General features: G+C 40.7%; 1 protein-coding gene across 6 annotated transcripts in view; it reads left to right on the forward strand.

Moving 5' to 3' along the window:
* Nmdar2 (NMDA receptor 2) overlaps nucleotides 1-16,066 on the forward strand; it is a 1,937,843-nt gene that overhangs the window by 329,129 nt on the left and 1,592,648 nt on the right. For 2 of the 6 annotated variants that reach the window (XM_069134407.1, XM_069134410.1), the window contains exon 2: nucleotides 14,618-15,163. The exons of the other annotated variants lie outside the window; for them this stretch is intronic. In XM_069134407.1, coding sequence (XP_068990508.1) covers nucleotides 14,854-15,163 — 310 coding nt within the window. In that variant the 5' untranslated portion in view covers nucleotides 14,618-14,853. The remainder of the gene's footprint in view (nucleotides 1-14,617; nucleotides 15,164-16,066) is intronic. 6 annotated transcript variants of the gene reach the window in all.

Genomic DNA, 16,066 nt, shown 5'->3' on the forward strand with positions numbered 1-16,066 from the left:
CGCAATTTTTTTCGTACCCCCCACTTCAACAACTCATAGCACTTTCAATTTTGTATTTTTTGACTTGTTTTTTTTTTTTTGTAATCGTGAAATGATAATAAACGCCTGATAAAAAAATGGATGGTAAAAATATTTTTTGTTTTTTGTTTATAGCACTTCAAAAAACACCTCAAATTCATGCCTCTACACTAAAATACCCCCTTAAGAGCTTATATTGGCGCCAAAATTTTTATTTTTAGATATACTATTAATTTTTGGACACCATAAGAAAAAAAAAATTCTTTTTTTTTTGAAACACCCTAATATATATTGTAACGCTAAATTCTGTTACCCTCGGATGAGGACTTACCGTTGACACTTTGACGCGATTCTCTACTTATCCGCAATATCAAACTATAACAAAATAATTACGTTGGGCGCCAGACGCGTTAGCGTCGATTTTCAAACAATAATGCAAATCAATAAAATTAACACAAAACCGTACAAAAGAGATAAATAGAGAACCCGTTGTATGGCTGGCTAGGCACAGGTACGATCGCGTACATCCCGGTAGAGTGGCGGAATTCAAGGCAGCTAACAGTAATTCCAGAATTAAAGAAAATAACAAAATAACGAATAAACTCCAGGCAAAAGGAAAATGAACAGGTCAATCGATCATATATTGTCGAGAAGGTTACATGATTGAGACAGGCAAATAAGATGGTATCGACAGCGGTAGTTAATAAAATAAATAATTGTTGTTCACAAAAATTTCGGTAGAATAGCAGTAAACGGTAGCTTTAAAACGAGAGACGGTAGTTAACAGAGAAAAATAGACGTAGTTCGAGAGATGCGATATAATGCAAGAGTTGACTTAAAACTACACGTCACTGGGCGACGTGATCTTACCCAAGTTGCAAATGACGCTACGAAAATTAGTATTCTGTCAATTGGAACGAGAGAACTTCACTGCGATCGGTAGAAAACAACGTGACGATAGTTCGGTAGATGATACGACAAATTTACCATAGATTATAACCAGTATGAGAGATTGACATTCAGTAACAATTTACCAAGTCGGCAAACGATCGACTAGGTAGCCTTCGGTAGAATTATTCATCAACGGTAGATTCGACAATTTATAATGATTACGTACTTGAGGAATTAAATAATGAATTCCTAAACATAACTTTTGAGAGAATACCAAAATACAAAGTTGTGAGAGTGAGAGAATTTCGGAGAGTTTACAAAATAGAGAAATACACTAAAATACACCGCAATACAAAAGAATAATTCATAGAACTTAATTTAACAAAATACGGAAAAATAAATAACAGGCAGAAATAGTATAAAATTGTCAATAGTAATAAAGAAAAATGCGGTAATAGCTAGGGGTGATTCTACGCTCGCTTGTACTCCAAGGAACTCGATATACGATACAATAGGCACAAAAATAAATAAAAATATAATAAGCAATGACAGAAATAAAATATAAAGCACACTATTATTACAAAAAGAGTATGGAATAAAATATGAAGCCAATAGGGCTCAAAATACGATAGAAAATACAGAAGCAGGATAATAGAGATTCACAAATAATCAGAAAAATCATAAATACAAGAGAAGTAATTATTTGGCAGTTACGAGGTCGCTCAGATACGAAAATAATAAATGACTGAAATCATGCAGTCACACGGCGGCTTACTGCAACTCTAGGCCGTGGACCATGATCCACGCAAAGTCGATAAATACCATAAGAAAGAATAGAAATTATGAGCAACTTCGTAACGGTACAATTCAAAGGCAGAAGCCTTACCTTGACGGTTGACCTCAGGCACACAAACTGACTCTAATTTAAATCAAACTTAGAATAATAAAACGAAAGTAGAAAGGAAGGAAAGGACTTGAATTTACAGGAAGAAGTTAACGGTAGTGCAATGATCGAGAGTATGGAAAAACAGTAGATACAATAATGGTAGAATGAAAGGAAGAAGGATCGGTAGCTTAAATCGAGAGAATAATCGGAAGGATGCGGAAGAACGATGCTGTCTCTCAGCAGGTCAAGCGTAGAATAGCAGGTCGTAGTTCAGCTCGCCGATGTCGCGGTTGTCGTGAGGTGATTCTTCTTCTTTGATTGGTCGGTTGACCCCCACCGCAAATAGGCCATCCCCCTGTGGCGAATATTGGTTACTGCGTGGTCATACGTCTTCCGAAATTACCGCTAGATGTGGTGTAATGTGCTGCTCGCGATTTCGTCGTTGACACCAACTCGTACGATTTTGTAGTCGCTTCGGTTATGGTCCAGGCTGCCTATCATCGGGGACTTCTTTGGCAGAGGCATACATAGGGTGCCTCTCGGCCAAAGTTACCGGGTGGAGAGTGACGCCTCATTGTTCACCTCCACCGGCTTTTGTACAGGCAGTAGCTAGCTGCCTGTACCTGAGGTCGTGCAGTCAGACGGTTGGCCAAACCGTGGACCACGACCCACACAATTAGTCCCTGCCGATAGGAAGGCAGCGTCGATCCTCAGAATGATGGCTTTATCAACCTGGACGTAGTGGTTTGGGGTCGGTCCGGCACCAGGCCGGTAAGTCGGAGGATGGCAGGCTACGGTCTGCCCTTCACGCCATCCTTACGGCATCCGATAGAGTTGGTGGCTGGTTCCTCTTCGAGGAACGATGCCCTCGGCCGCCGGGAGGATTTGTATCTCCCTGTTCACCGGCAGTCGAGGCGATACGGAAGGTTCGGGTGGATGCTACCCCAGGTGTATATAAAGGTGCACCAAGGTAGCCAGTGTAGTCTGATGAGACCGTCAGTAGGCGAAGTTGTCGAGAGCTGCAAACGGTAGCTAGTGGTCCCTTGTTGATCGGGATCGTTGTTGTCAAAGTACCTTATTAGCTTGCGCCGAAGCGCGAAATAAAGAATTTACAAAAAAGAATTAGTTAAAAGTAGTTATTGCCTATTTTGTATCGAGTTCGGTTGGAGTACCCTGCTGAGGACGCGTAAACTAAAAATAATAGCGGTTGTGTGCCCTTGTGACGGGCGATTCTGAAACGCCACGTTACAATATATATTGAAAATTATTCTAAAGATTATTAATTGGCAATGATAATGCAGCTGGTTATTATTATAAATACTTAATATTACCGGATTCTATTTGAATCAGGGCCGAACTTGATTTAATTGAGGAAAATAGAGTATCATGAAAATGTCTATTTGCGAAATAATAAAATTCAGTACATAACAGTAAATATTGGAACGTAGAAGATAGTGAGTCTTTTGCAGGTAACAGCATAACTGAATTCTCGGTTTTCACGAATTAGCGCGAGACTTTAGGCCGGTCACAATTAAGATTTTCCAACGCTACTCTTGCTCGAGAGGGCTAATCCGGGTAGACATTCACGCAATTCATGACTTGACGGACGAAAGACAATGCTTCTTGGGCTTGAGGGTCCAAGGAGCTGCAGTTGCAGTAGGTTACAATGGTAATTAGCCAATGAAGTGCGAGGGCGACCTCCCGATGCCCAAATATACATGGTCAGCGTTACTTCGCGTCTTCAACGATGTTCCGACGATTCTCAATCTCGTCGCTTACACGTTTAAGATGTTGACAAAAAGTATCAGGGGAGACATACACCTAGGAGCCGGAAAAAAGGTCATTTTTGTGAATTTTTTCAAGGAAAAATATTTGAAATTTCGGATTGAGGTTTTAATTATCTAAAAGCATATACATCCAAAAATATGTTTAATTTTCTTCATTTAAAAATATTAAAAATATACAAGGATATTAGATGATCCTTGGAGCGTCGTAAAAAAATCTGCGTATACGGTACACACTAGCGTTTCTTCAAAAATCATCTGAAAACAAAAAACCAAAAAGATTATTAAATTAAATACTATAATCTAGTACTTGTCATAGCCGATTTTAAAAATACCGATTTGTGACAATATGGCGGGCGTTTAAACATGAATATTGATTTTTGGGCCAAAAATTAGTTATTTTGCCTATAAAAGAAATACTAAGTGATGAAAAAAAAGCCTATGACAAGTACTAGATAATGTTGTATAGAATAACCACAAAAAACCTCAAGGCAATCGGTTCATTGGTTTTCGAGAAATTTTGGGCACCCATTTGAAAAATGTGGTTTTGAGAAAAATGCGTTTGAAAATTTGAGAATGAATAAATCATGAAATTTGCGAACTCACATGGAATCAACGATACCAGGCCCATAGTGTAAGTCTTCTACGGTCGGCGGAATGTTCGTAGCTTCTAAATTTTGTTGTCGGCGCCGTATTCGACCTCCTTTTGTTTGTTCTTGCGCTTGCAACTCGGCTTTCGCTATGCGAGTGTCGTCTTCTTGCGCAGCGTACAATTGCGCTCCTGATCCAACCGATATTCCTAACGCGTTCATAACTTCCAATAATGAGGTGACACCATTGTTGAACGTACATGCTGCAAGAATACAGCAATGTTAACGATTTTGGCCCCGCTGTTCATCGTTTTGGGAGCTATCTTCCAAATAAGTTGGTTCAAGCTCTCATTGCTATTTTGGGTATATCCGTCAACACAACGTTCTAACAATTTGTCATTGCTGAGGTCTTTCTATATTGGTTTGATGACATCTAACACCATTTTTGGCAATACAGAATAATCGTGACGGAAATTTTTCAGTTCTTTTTTAACATTCGCTTGTTGCCACTTGCACCACGATTCGGGGCCTTCGGGACAGAAAAGATGTTGAGGCTTGCTGTCTGTTGAGCCGTAATGGTAGAATGTTGCCCATATTTCTTTTTTCATGTCATCCTTGGAGTTACAGTTTCTGCGAATAGCTAAACGATAGTAAATGCTTAGCTTATCTATAAGCTTTGCCGTAAATTTGTTCTTGCCGCCGATTCCAGGATTGTTTTTTTTTGCATCCGCGAAGACGGGTTCCCATTCATTTTTGAACGTGTCTCACGTTTTCTTTTATTACAAATTCAATCTCATTACCATACGGTCTCGCATTTACTGTTCCCGTGTACGTCTTAGAGTTGCCATCTCCCACGTAATTGGTGTACACAACTCCATGCTTTTCGACAGATCTTGAAAATAATTCTATCATGGCGTCTACTTCCATTTTGCCTGACGATCATTCATGATTGGCCTGACAATTTTCATCGTGATTAGATTTCCATCCCTCATATTGCTCGGTATTTTTGTGTTTATTCCAATACATTCAGCACAATAAGAAGATTTTACTAGAAAATCAACGACTTCTCCTGTAAACTGACCAATGAGAACCGCAACTCTATATAATGAGGTAAAACCATGTTTTCGCCACGTACCATCTCCCGAAACGGTCAGTTTTGTTATATCAGCACTCGAATTTTCTTACGTTATTTCCTGTTGTTCTTCTTTCACAGCTTGTTTTAACATCAATTGAACAATACTTGAAGCAGCAGAATGAATGTTATTAATTATCATATTATATGTCGTTTGTTGAAGCGGAGTCGGTAAATCCATGAGTCCACAAAATTTCATAACTCCACGCAAACCAATCCCCAATAAATGCATAACGAAAAAAAACCGTGTATTTATTTCGTAAGCTGTGTTGATGTACGGGCACGGTGGAATGAAAGTCAGTTTGCACGATGAACACGAGACTACAATTTTAAAACCGAGTCCTTGAGTGCTTTCTATAGAGAATCGAACATCACTATCACACTTTTTTCATTTTACACATTCCGATAAGGCAGAAAACACAGTCAGAAAATTTTAAATTCGATATCCGATGTTTGAACCTTCTGTTGCGGATGTCTCACGATCAGTCTTCAATTTTTTGGCATTGGAACTAATATTCTGGTCGGAAAGTTTTTCGGCACAATATCGATTTTTGGGCGGTATTTTCCTTTTGCATTGATCTTTGCTAAAAGATCCGGATCGATGAGCTTCTCGAGAACCTTTATTTGCTATATCCATGTTTCTCCGAATATTTATTCGCAAACGAAAATTCACTGTAACGCACAGTTGCACGAACGGCAAGCTACAGACTAATTGCCACAAACGTAACGCCGCACGAAACTCGTCGTACGTGACCCAGCTGTCTCTCTCGCAGCGCAACCATTCCAAGGCTACGTCCCAGAAGATCATCGTGAGCAGACTCAATACTTCGTTTTCGCACAATTCCGATAAGCTTCGTCATTCGTCCAAACGAGTCAAGAAGTCCTCGGCACTTGGCTCGCCAATACCGGAAAACTTGAGGTTCCATCCTCGCAAGGCTCTCGGGCGGCAATTTGTGACGTGATGACGAATTATCTATACCCAATGCATTCCATTCATTGTTATAATGAAGACGAATGCGTCACGGGTTTTAGTTGAGTCTCTCTCGTTTTGAAATCAAGTATAGCTGTATTCCGCTGTACCGGGTCGAGTCGCGTTATCGGGTTTTTCAGTGTCACCACTCGAGTAGGTAGGGAAGTGCCGAATTGGAGTGTTTGGATTAGCGAATAACGTTTTCGAGGATTTTGAGAAGGTTTGTTTTCGGATGCGTTGCGATAGCGTATGGTTTAGGTTACGTTTAGTTGCGCTTGCGCTTAGTTCCGTACCCGTTTAGTTGAGATAATGTTAATTGAGTTGTGTTACCTTGAGCTTGTGTTTAGTTGAAGTTACATTTAGTGGTGCTTGCGCTTAGTTGAGTTGCCGTTTATTTAAGATAGTGTTTAGTCGAGTCGAGGTGATGTACAGTCAAAATTGCCGTTGCGTTGAGCAGCGGTTGAGACGAGAAGTTCGACTATTGAGTTTTGGTTGCGTCTGAAGTTTAGTGGCGTTTGCGGATTTGTTTAGTTCAAATAAGTAGGAAATAAGCTTTAGGTTGAGTAAGGTCGTCACATTTAGATTTAGAACAGCCCGCGGTAGCGTCGAAGCTCCGAGTCGGGTCAGATCTCGGGTGGGGTTGAGGACGCCGTCTGTTCGGTAGCCCGACGGCGCACCGTCGAGAAAGTAGTTTTAGTTCCGGTTTTGAGCAATTATCGCTGTGGAGAAGAAACTCCGAATTTGCAGATTGAGAATAGCGTATTGCGATTTTGTGATGGTTGAGTGACATTTTAGTTTGGGAGTCGCGAGCTCAGTAGAGTAAGAAATAGAGTACGTTACGTGTAATTTTCTGTTTATTTTTAGAATCGCGATGAGCGACTTTTGGATTATTTTTTTTTTTGTTTTTGTATCACCCCTATTGGGAAATATAAGATTTTATTTTACTTCTTTTGTTAAGTAGCGTGTGGTTTTCGAGTGTCTCTCTCTCTCCAAAAATTACCCGTCCCCTCTCCACGGTACTGAGCTACCGAGCATATTGCCGAAGTATAGCTCATTAACGATTTCGAGGCGTATTAATCACGCCAGGCGCCCAACAAAACTTCGCGGTATTGTTTTTAGATACAGGGTACATCGTGGACGCCAAATTATTGTGCACGCAGTGAGTTCTCGGTCATTTTCTCCGAGTGACCGAGGAGCGGGAAAAATCCACGTCGAAGGCTATATGAATTATACATACGTACATTAAATTTTATTTACGATTATTTTTCTTTGTGGAGATTCATTATACCCTCCTTCTATATTAAACGCAAATTCGTATAGATATACAAGATTTTAATCATGTTAATATATAATTTTCGTAGCATTTAATAATAAACATGAATATCCAAATGCATACATAGTATATGTATATGATTGCCTCAAGATATCAAATGAGATATAACCAGACAACTTCTTGATTAGTCAGTTTCTATTGTATTTACTAATGGTGTCTAATGCACTTTTGTAATACCGTTCCATCTATAATCCCAATAAAATGACATAATAAGCTCTTGACTCGAGAATTCTTTCAAAGTGAATCCTCGATTGGGAGGTTCACCCTCAACTTGGAGGTAATCCTTTGACTTGGTGGTTAACCCTAACTCAAGAGGTAAGCCCTCGACTTGACAGTAAACCCTCAACTTGGGAGTAGACCCTCGTCTTGAAAGTAAACTCTCAACTTGGAAGTAAACCCTCGAATTGGGAGTAAACCTTCGATTTCGAGGTTAACTCTGAATTAAGAGGTACGAATTTTCCCCTCAGAGATTGACGGTTATTTTGGTCGTAAAATTGGGGTTTTTTTCCGTAAGGGTTAACCGTGTTAAAAATGTTTTCCAAAAGCTTTCAAACGAGCACAAGACGAAATCTGTAGGATGGTTAGAACCGAAGGTATGAGCGTTCGAATGTCAGCATGCTTCCGTAAGCAAATTATATTTCAAGTCAATATCTATAAATGATAATAAATTTTGTTAAAAAACTACGACATACGGTCAATGGCCGATCAAAGCACGTATAGATGGTATCAAACCTTCCCGTTTGATAAAATTGGACGTATCCTTTCCAAAGTTGAATTGATAATAAATTTCTCAAAAATGTAAGTACAAGATTTTATTCACGAGAAAACAAAAGTTGATAGCCAAATTGAAGGTATATTGGATAGGTGACAGTAAAGGTAGTAACAGTTGAATCAAGGAGACCTCAGCAATACTGAGGCGAGAGCGCAAGCGGTGCCCCGCACGAGATCGCATGAAGGGGAATGAGACCCACTGTTTGTCTTTCAACACAACAATGATAGGAGCACTACTAATTGCACCCTGTACTATTAACAATAATGTTGATAATTACTGTATATATTTGTATGGGCATTTCACCTCTTAGATGCAGTTCTTTGGAAAAACCGAAACATATGGTTTTACCATTTGTTGTGATCTCTGAATTACAATCGGTGTGGAGTTGTAGGGTGGTTAGTGAAATGATTGACACTAAGAATTTTGGCTCACGTTAATGTAATGTAATGTAATGTAATTTATTAAACAGGCCGTAGGATTAAAATCCTCTAACGGCCTAAAGAAAATACAAAAAATATACAGAGCATACTATAAAAACAATAGTTGGAAGAATAATTGAAAATCGTAGTTAACAATAAGCAATAAGAAAAAAAAACATTTGAAGAATAATAATAGTACTATATGTATGGTCTGTCAACGTCAATTGTCAATAATAACAAACAGGAAATAATAAAGCTTAAATTGCACTGGGCTGCCTAAAATAAAAATAAAAAAGCACATTTGCACATAATAGTGATTCACAGATTTGGGACTCAAATCAAACACAGGCATGTAACTGCACATTAATCCAACGCGCTCACAACATCAGCTCGCTCAATTGCCATAAGATGATTGAAGCAAGCTGCTTTAAACACATCCAATGACATGGAAGTAGTAACAATTGGCGGTAGAGAGTTCCAAAAGGTAGTGCCAACAACTAGGAATGAGTGCTGCAAGATTGACGTGCGAGGAATTGGTGCGAGGAGCGTATCAGTCCGGTTGTTATGTCTATGCCGAGCAATATTGTGATTTAATCTGATACGCTCACACAGCAAAGCGTTTTTATTTAACACCAACATTCCATAGAATATACATCCTAACGGATATAAACGGCGGTTACACGGCGAAAGCCACCCGAGATCCAGCCGAGGACTACTGATGTGCTCTCCAAGCCTCTTACGCAACAAAAACCTTACACAATTGTTCAATGCAACTGTTAACTTCTTCTCAAGGTTCAGATTCAAATTTGTAAGCGCTATCGCGCAGTAATCGAAGACTGGAAGGACTAAGCTAGTGACAAGCTGCCGTTTTAAGTTGGTGTTCAGATCATTGACTGAATGACGAAGACGATACAGTATCCTCGATGCAGAACTGCATGTTCTCGCAACCTGATCAGTCCAAGATAACCTTGGATCAAGCATGACACCAAGATACTTCAAGCTGACCACATACTGAATATCCTCACCACCGAGGACTAAAGCTGTAATCTGATCAAGCTGAATAGAATTCACATTGAAAGCACTGCCTAAAATCATAGCTTTGGTCTTTGAGGCATTAATTTTCAACTTGTTCTTACGACACCAGTCCGCTACTGCTGCTAAATCCTCATCCATTTTATCAATAGCACTATTTAGTCCAGAAATTTTGCAAGTAAAATAAATAACACCATCATCAGCAAAGAAAAGTTGACTGCAATGTCTCAGGCACTTTGGAAGGTCATTAATAAAGAGTGAGAACAGCAACGGTCCAAGGACACTACCTTGACGCACACCAGTCACACACTCCCGCCACGTAGACACCTTATCACTGTCTCTCACTGCATGCTTCCTCTCCGCCAGGTAAGAATACATCCAACGAGCGACTTCAAGCGAGAAGCCAAGCTCATAGAGTTTGCTTAACAGAAGCAGATGATCAACAGAATCAAATGCCTTGGTTAGATCAAGAAACACCGCCAGAGTGACTACTGTTCATCAATCCCAAACCGCACATCATCCACGAACTTGACTACAGCAGTCTGCGTACCCATGCCTTGCCGAAAGCCGGTTTGACGCGAATCTAGGACATTGTAATCGTTCAAAAAGCGAACAACTTGATCTAGCACAACACGCTCACACACCTTAGACATTGCACAAAGTATTGAGATCGGACGCATTTCTACGACAGACTCCGGATTACGAGTTTTAGGTATCGGTGTGATAAGCGACGAACGCCATAGCGTCGGATAGTACCCGCTGTTTAAAGATAAATTCACTAAATCAGAAATTAATGGCCCGAACAGATCTTTAAAGGTCTTTAGGACATGATTTGAGAGACCATCAATTCCCTCTGCCCGCGAAGTACCAGCAGAGACACACTTGATAACGTCACTAACACGGACACGAGCAAAGTCGAACAACACACCTGCTCTTTGTCTCGACACACAAGCCACTACTTGATAAAGCGACGGAAGTTTCCTACCATCAACCACAGTAGCATAATAGTCATTTAGTTCTTCAATGCCAAACCGTAACACATCTCGCGATTTTCTAGCTTTCACTGTTAGTCCAAGCATGTCCATTTCACTCCGAAATTGTTTCGTGTTTCCCGCGCGATTGAAAATTGTTTGCAAATAACTCGCTTGGCTTTTTCTCCAAAGCGACTGGGCTTCACGACGCAATAAAACATATTCTTCCCAAGCAAGGCGATGACCATTCCTTTTGAATCGACGATAGCACCTATCACGCTGTCTGCGGACCTCACGCAGCTCCCGCGTAATCCAAGGAGCTGGGCTTCGCTTAGGAATAAATTCACGAACGGGGACACACTGATCTACAACGTCCTTGAACAAGTTATTCAGCTTGCTTAGTCGCGAGTCAACAGATTGGAGCGAATTGTCTTGATCCTCGTCGAATTTATGCAACCTTGCAGCAACCAAACCAGCTGCTGCAGTAAAATCAGCTTCCTTCCACGATAAGCACTTTATCAACCGCCTCTCAGATTTAGGATGCTTATACTTGAGGCAAATGTAAATCAGATCATCAGATGACAGGAAAGGCTGACCTGACTGCTCCCACAAGTCAAGAGCTGCCAGATGACTGACAGCACAGACGTCAATCCAAGTATCTGCATCTATAGTGTGATCAGTGGGCTGAAGAGGAAGAATACTCATGCCAGTTCTGACGAAGAAGTCACGTAACCTAAGTGCCTTGTCGTTATTGACTAGAAGGTCTGCATTAAAGTCACCAAGAACACACAGAAATCTGTAACTAACCATTCTAGGCGCAAAGTCATCCTCAAACACGGACATATAGCCTGCTTTTGGCGGCCGATAAACAATAGCAATCAGGATTTTATATTGCGACGAACCCCATACCTCTGCGATGATATACTCTGGCAATATAACTTCTCCAGCTCCAGCTGACGAACTAAGTAGGCGAGCATTGAGCTTCTTTCTCACACAAAGAGCCACTCCGCCTCCACGCTTGATATGACGGTCAACGCGCAGCATTGTGTATCCCGGTGAGTCAGCTTGACAGTCCAATATCGCATCACAAAGCCATGTCTCGACAACTCCTATCACATGGTATGGGTTTACCCTGAAGAACTCTTGAAACTCGCAGAAATGCGCCATCAATGATTGAGCATTTAGTGAGCAGATGTTTAGCACAGTAAGCTCAGCATTGTTATCCTTATTAGTAGCAAGTAACGTTGGAAGAGACCCAGAAAGTCAAATAGCAAGCTGTTGCAAATCCGTGGAAGGTGAAATTTTTACCGGCCGATCATCTCTTGATTTTCTCAGAAAAACAGCCCCATCAGAAATCCAAATGTGTTTACGATCCACATTAGGAAACGCTCTTAACACACGATCTCTGAGTTGATGTAGCTGAGCTGGCTGATGAAAATTAACATAGACCTTGGCTTCTGGCAGAGATTGGTCCAACTGCTTTGCATTTAAATCTGGCTTACCCTTTTAAGCTTCAATTAATTTCTTGCAAGTATCCTTGCTGTTAAAAGATATGATGACCGAGCGAGGCCCAACAAGGCCGCTACGACGCGATCCTGAAACACGGCGCCTTTTTCCGATCCTGAAGGCATCTACAAGCTCATCTTTATCCAGCGCAGCATCAAGAGCTCCAATCCAAGACTTGGACAGCTTCCTAACATCTTCACCATCCACCTCAGGTACCCCAGTGACAACGAGTTGATGAGCAACCTGATCACAAGCAGCACGAAGAAGGACAGCCTCATCAGCTGCTGACAGCTTGTACTCAGCTACATTCGATTCAATGGCATCGAGGCGATTCTCCAAGACATTAGTCCGCGCAGAAATAGTTTCAACTTTGGTATCAGTAGCAGTTTGATTAGCAGTAAGCTTAGTAAAGTCCTTGCGAAGCGACTTAAATTCGTCGGCAACTTTGGTAAGCTGGTTTCCAAAGCTATCCATCTTCTTGTTGATTGACTCTAATAGTGTGACGACTCTATTGTCAGTAACGTCACAAACTGGACACATTGTTTGTAGCTCGATTTGAGCAGCGCGCACATTATCAACACTAAGTCTAACAACAACACAGTCTGCATGATAGCTATGCTTGCATGATGCCCCTGAGGTAAGTCCTTTTGTGGAACGGTCGATAAACTCATAACAGAGTGCGCAAGTTACCTTAGCCATATTGATAAGAACTTCTCAGCAGAATCAAGAGATATCACTTTCTGATAATAATAGATAACCACACGGCTACCTAACCTAGCCGCAAAAATCCAGGAAAACCAAGTTTATTCCGATGAGCAAAGGTTTAAAGTCAATATTTCAATAATCTACGTAAACTGGAACTTTCCACGATCACGATGATATCAGTTTTATTTGCATTCACAACAAACCACTTGCACACCTTAAGTAAAACTAGGACCTCAAAGAAAGACGCGTACACTCTGTAAGAATCAGCCAAATGATAATTTAAACAACGGTTTATTGAAACAGAAAAAAAGGCAACTTACAGAGTTTCTTCGGTTGATTAACAAGGGTGCAGAAGGCAAAGAGAATGAAACTAACTGGTAGATGCGTACGTTCTGAGTGTGCGGCGAATATTACTTACAAAATATAAAAAAGTGCAAGGTCGCCCCCGAGTTCAGGTTGAGGGTCGCGTCACGCCATAAATGCTACATGTAGGGAAATTCCAGGTGCGGTCGAATCCTTGGCTCTCAGCTAGCGAGACCAGACCTGTAGACTTGAAAGTTGACTGTAAAAAGGCGCTGTGCAGACACAGAAAAAAAGGAAATAACATTCGATGAATTTTCTTCACCAGCTTGCTGTTGGCGAATGACCGTGACTTTTTAGCCATCTCAAGAATTTCGTTCCCTATAAAATCTGTATATTTAAGCCCTCTATAGGTAATAGATAGTGTTTTCCATAATTTCCCTCCTCGATTATGTTTTGTGTGAGTCCAAATGATTTTTTTAGCTCCAGTTATCGTAATATACGTAGTCTTCGATGGGAGTGCAATCGGCAAACCATAAAAAAGTTGATGTTCTGAAGAGACATAACTTTGAAGTGATCTCCTTGTCTTCAAAAAAATCTCCGATGTCGCCCCGCATTTTTTCAACTATATTTCCAGCTCAAACTTATTAAAATTTCTTTTCGACGCCAATAATATTTGTTCTTGCTTTGATATTCGACTTGGTATACGTGGTGCAATTTTGAATTCCAATAATGGATCCCCAAAGTTTGCACTTTTAAGAAGTATTCTTATGGCGAATTTTCAGCAGCCGTCATTTTTTCGACCGGCAACTTTTTAATTCAGTTGATATTACGTGCCGAAGATGATGCTATGGTGATCTCGTTACTGCTCGGTGCGCGGCGTGGTTCATATGTCAGGATACCCTGTGACAATGTGTCCGTCATATCCTCTATCGATATCGCGTGTGTCTTGATCGGGCATTTTTTACTTTCAGGCAATCTTCGCGTTATACAAAACGCCTAGGCCAGCAACCTGACGGATTAAAAGAATAAAAAATATTGCAGTCAGTTGTCTGATTTAAGAAAGAAAAACCAGAGTCGAGTTCTTATTACGAAAGTTTCACGATGATTGTGACTATCAGAGTATATGTCGATGAATGTAGATGCGCACAAGCTAAGAAAGATTGTTGCATACGTATACCAGATACGATTTGTATTTACAGCATGTTTAATTAATTTTACATAATGTCATACATATGACAATTGTGACGCATCAATTGTTCATCATTAGGCTATGAAACCAATTCATTTCTTCACACTGATGCATAGATTTTACAATACGAAAAAGAAATAGTCAGAAGTTTGAATATGCATGCGACCGTACGTGACGATATTTAAAACAGATGCTACGAAATTAAGCTACGCGAAAGAGTTTCGATGTGGGCAATCATTCAAACAGAATGATGAATCGATATTGAACAGAAGCCACACTCATCTATATGAACATAATTTTCCAAAGTGTATAACAACTAAACCATACGAGTGTCTGTTATACTTTGTGAACAATGCAGTATTTATTGAGTGTTTTTTTCATATCTGGGTTATTTTTAATATCTTACGCGAGTTCTTGGCCAATCACAAAACATGGTCTACCATATTCAGTGAGTAGTGATGTATTGGTCCAAAATTTGACTGTCGGATTGATCGTGCCCCATACTAACTTTGGAGCTCGTGAATACTTCAAAGCCATAAATACCGCTATTGGTAGTCTTCACAAGGCCAGAGGACCACCAAAGTTCGTCTTCTTGAGGAAGTACAACTTCACCCAGAATCACGTAAGGACCGTCATGATGGAGCTCACTCCTAGCCCAAGAGGTAAATATCCATAAATCTATAATTTTTTTTTCTCATGATGCCCATTCCATTTTAGCAGGAAATTGCTCACATAAAAAATTTCTTCTTATTCAGCGCGGTATTACCCTAAATTGTACTGAGAAAATACCCTTGACACTCTTGTATAACTGAAGATGTACTGTGGAGTTACTAGTATGTTCTGTCTGCAATGTGAATTATGAGGCGTTCTCCACCAACTCGGCTATGTTTTTTATTCTCTCGGATCTGTTTCCTACTTTTTTATATGATAGTACTACTCAAAGACTTCTATTTCCGGTTGGATGTGAGTGACAGGCATGTGAGAGAGTGCGACTAGTAAAGCGAAAGTAGGCGGGATAACAAGGGCGAGTAGGGAAAGAGATAGGCTAAGAGGCAAGGGGAAATAGGTGGACGGGAGAAAAGAGGGAAGGGCAGGTGAAGGAAGGACGAGACGTTTTGACGTTAGGTAACGAGAAATAGGAGACGGCAAGGGGGTACTGCAGTAGAGAAGAAAAGGGGACAACATCTAGGGAGTAGGAAAGGGGTTAGAGTGGAGATAGGTAAGTGTCAGGCAGGTAAGGTACGGAGCGGCGAAGCGAAATAGCATGAGTGATGTGGGTGATGAGAAAAAAGGGGCGTGGAGCGTGGAAGAAGATATAAATAAAGGTAGACCGAGTGAGGTAGCATTACTAGGCAGGAGAAGGAGTCATAACTTAGGTTCGGTGACGACGATGACAGAGCTATGGACAAGAAAGCGGGGCGAGGTAGGGGGACAAGGGGGGAGAAATTAGATAAGATAGAGGAAAGGGAAAGGGTTTTTGGGAAAAGCAGGAGAGTGCAAAGGTCGCCAAAGCGCAAGGGTGGAGAGGAAGTAAAAGAAAAGAGAGGGAGCATACAGGATCGGTT

Source organism: Neodiprion pinetum, chromosome 3 (genome assembly GCF_021155775.2).
Source record: "Neodiprion pinetum isolate iyNeoPine1 chromosome 3, iyNeoPine1.2, whole genome shotgun sequence".
Taxonomy (NCBI): domain Eukaryota; kingdom Metazoa; phylum Arthropoda; class Insecta; order Hymenoptera; family Diprionidae; genus Neodiprion; species Neodiprion pinetum.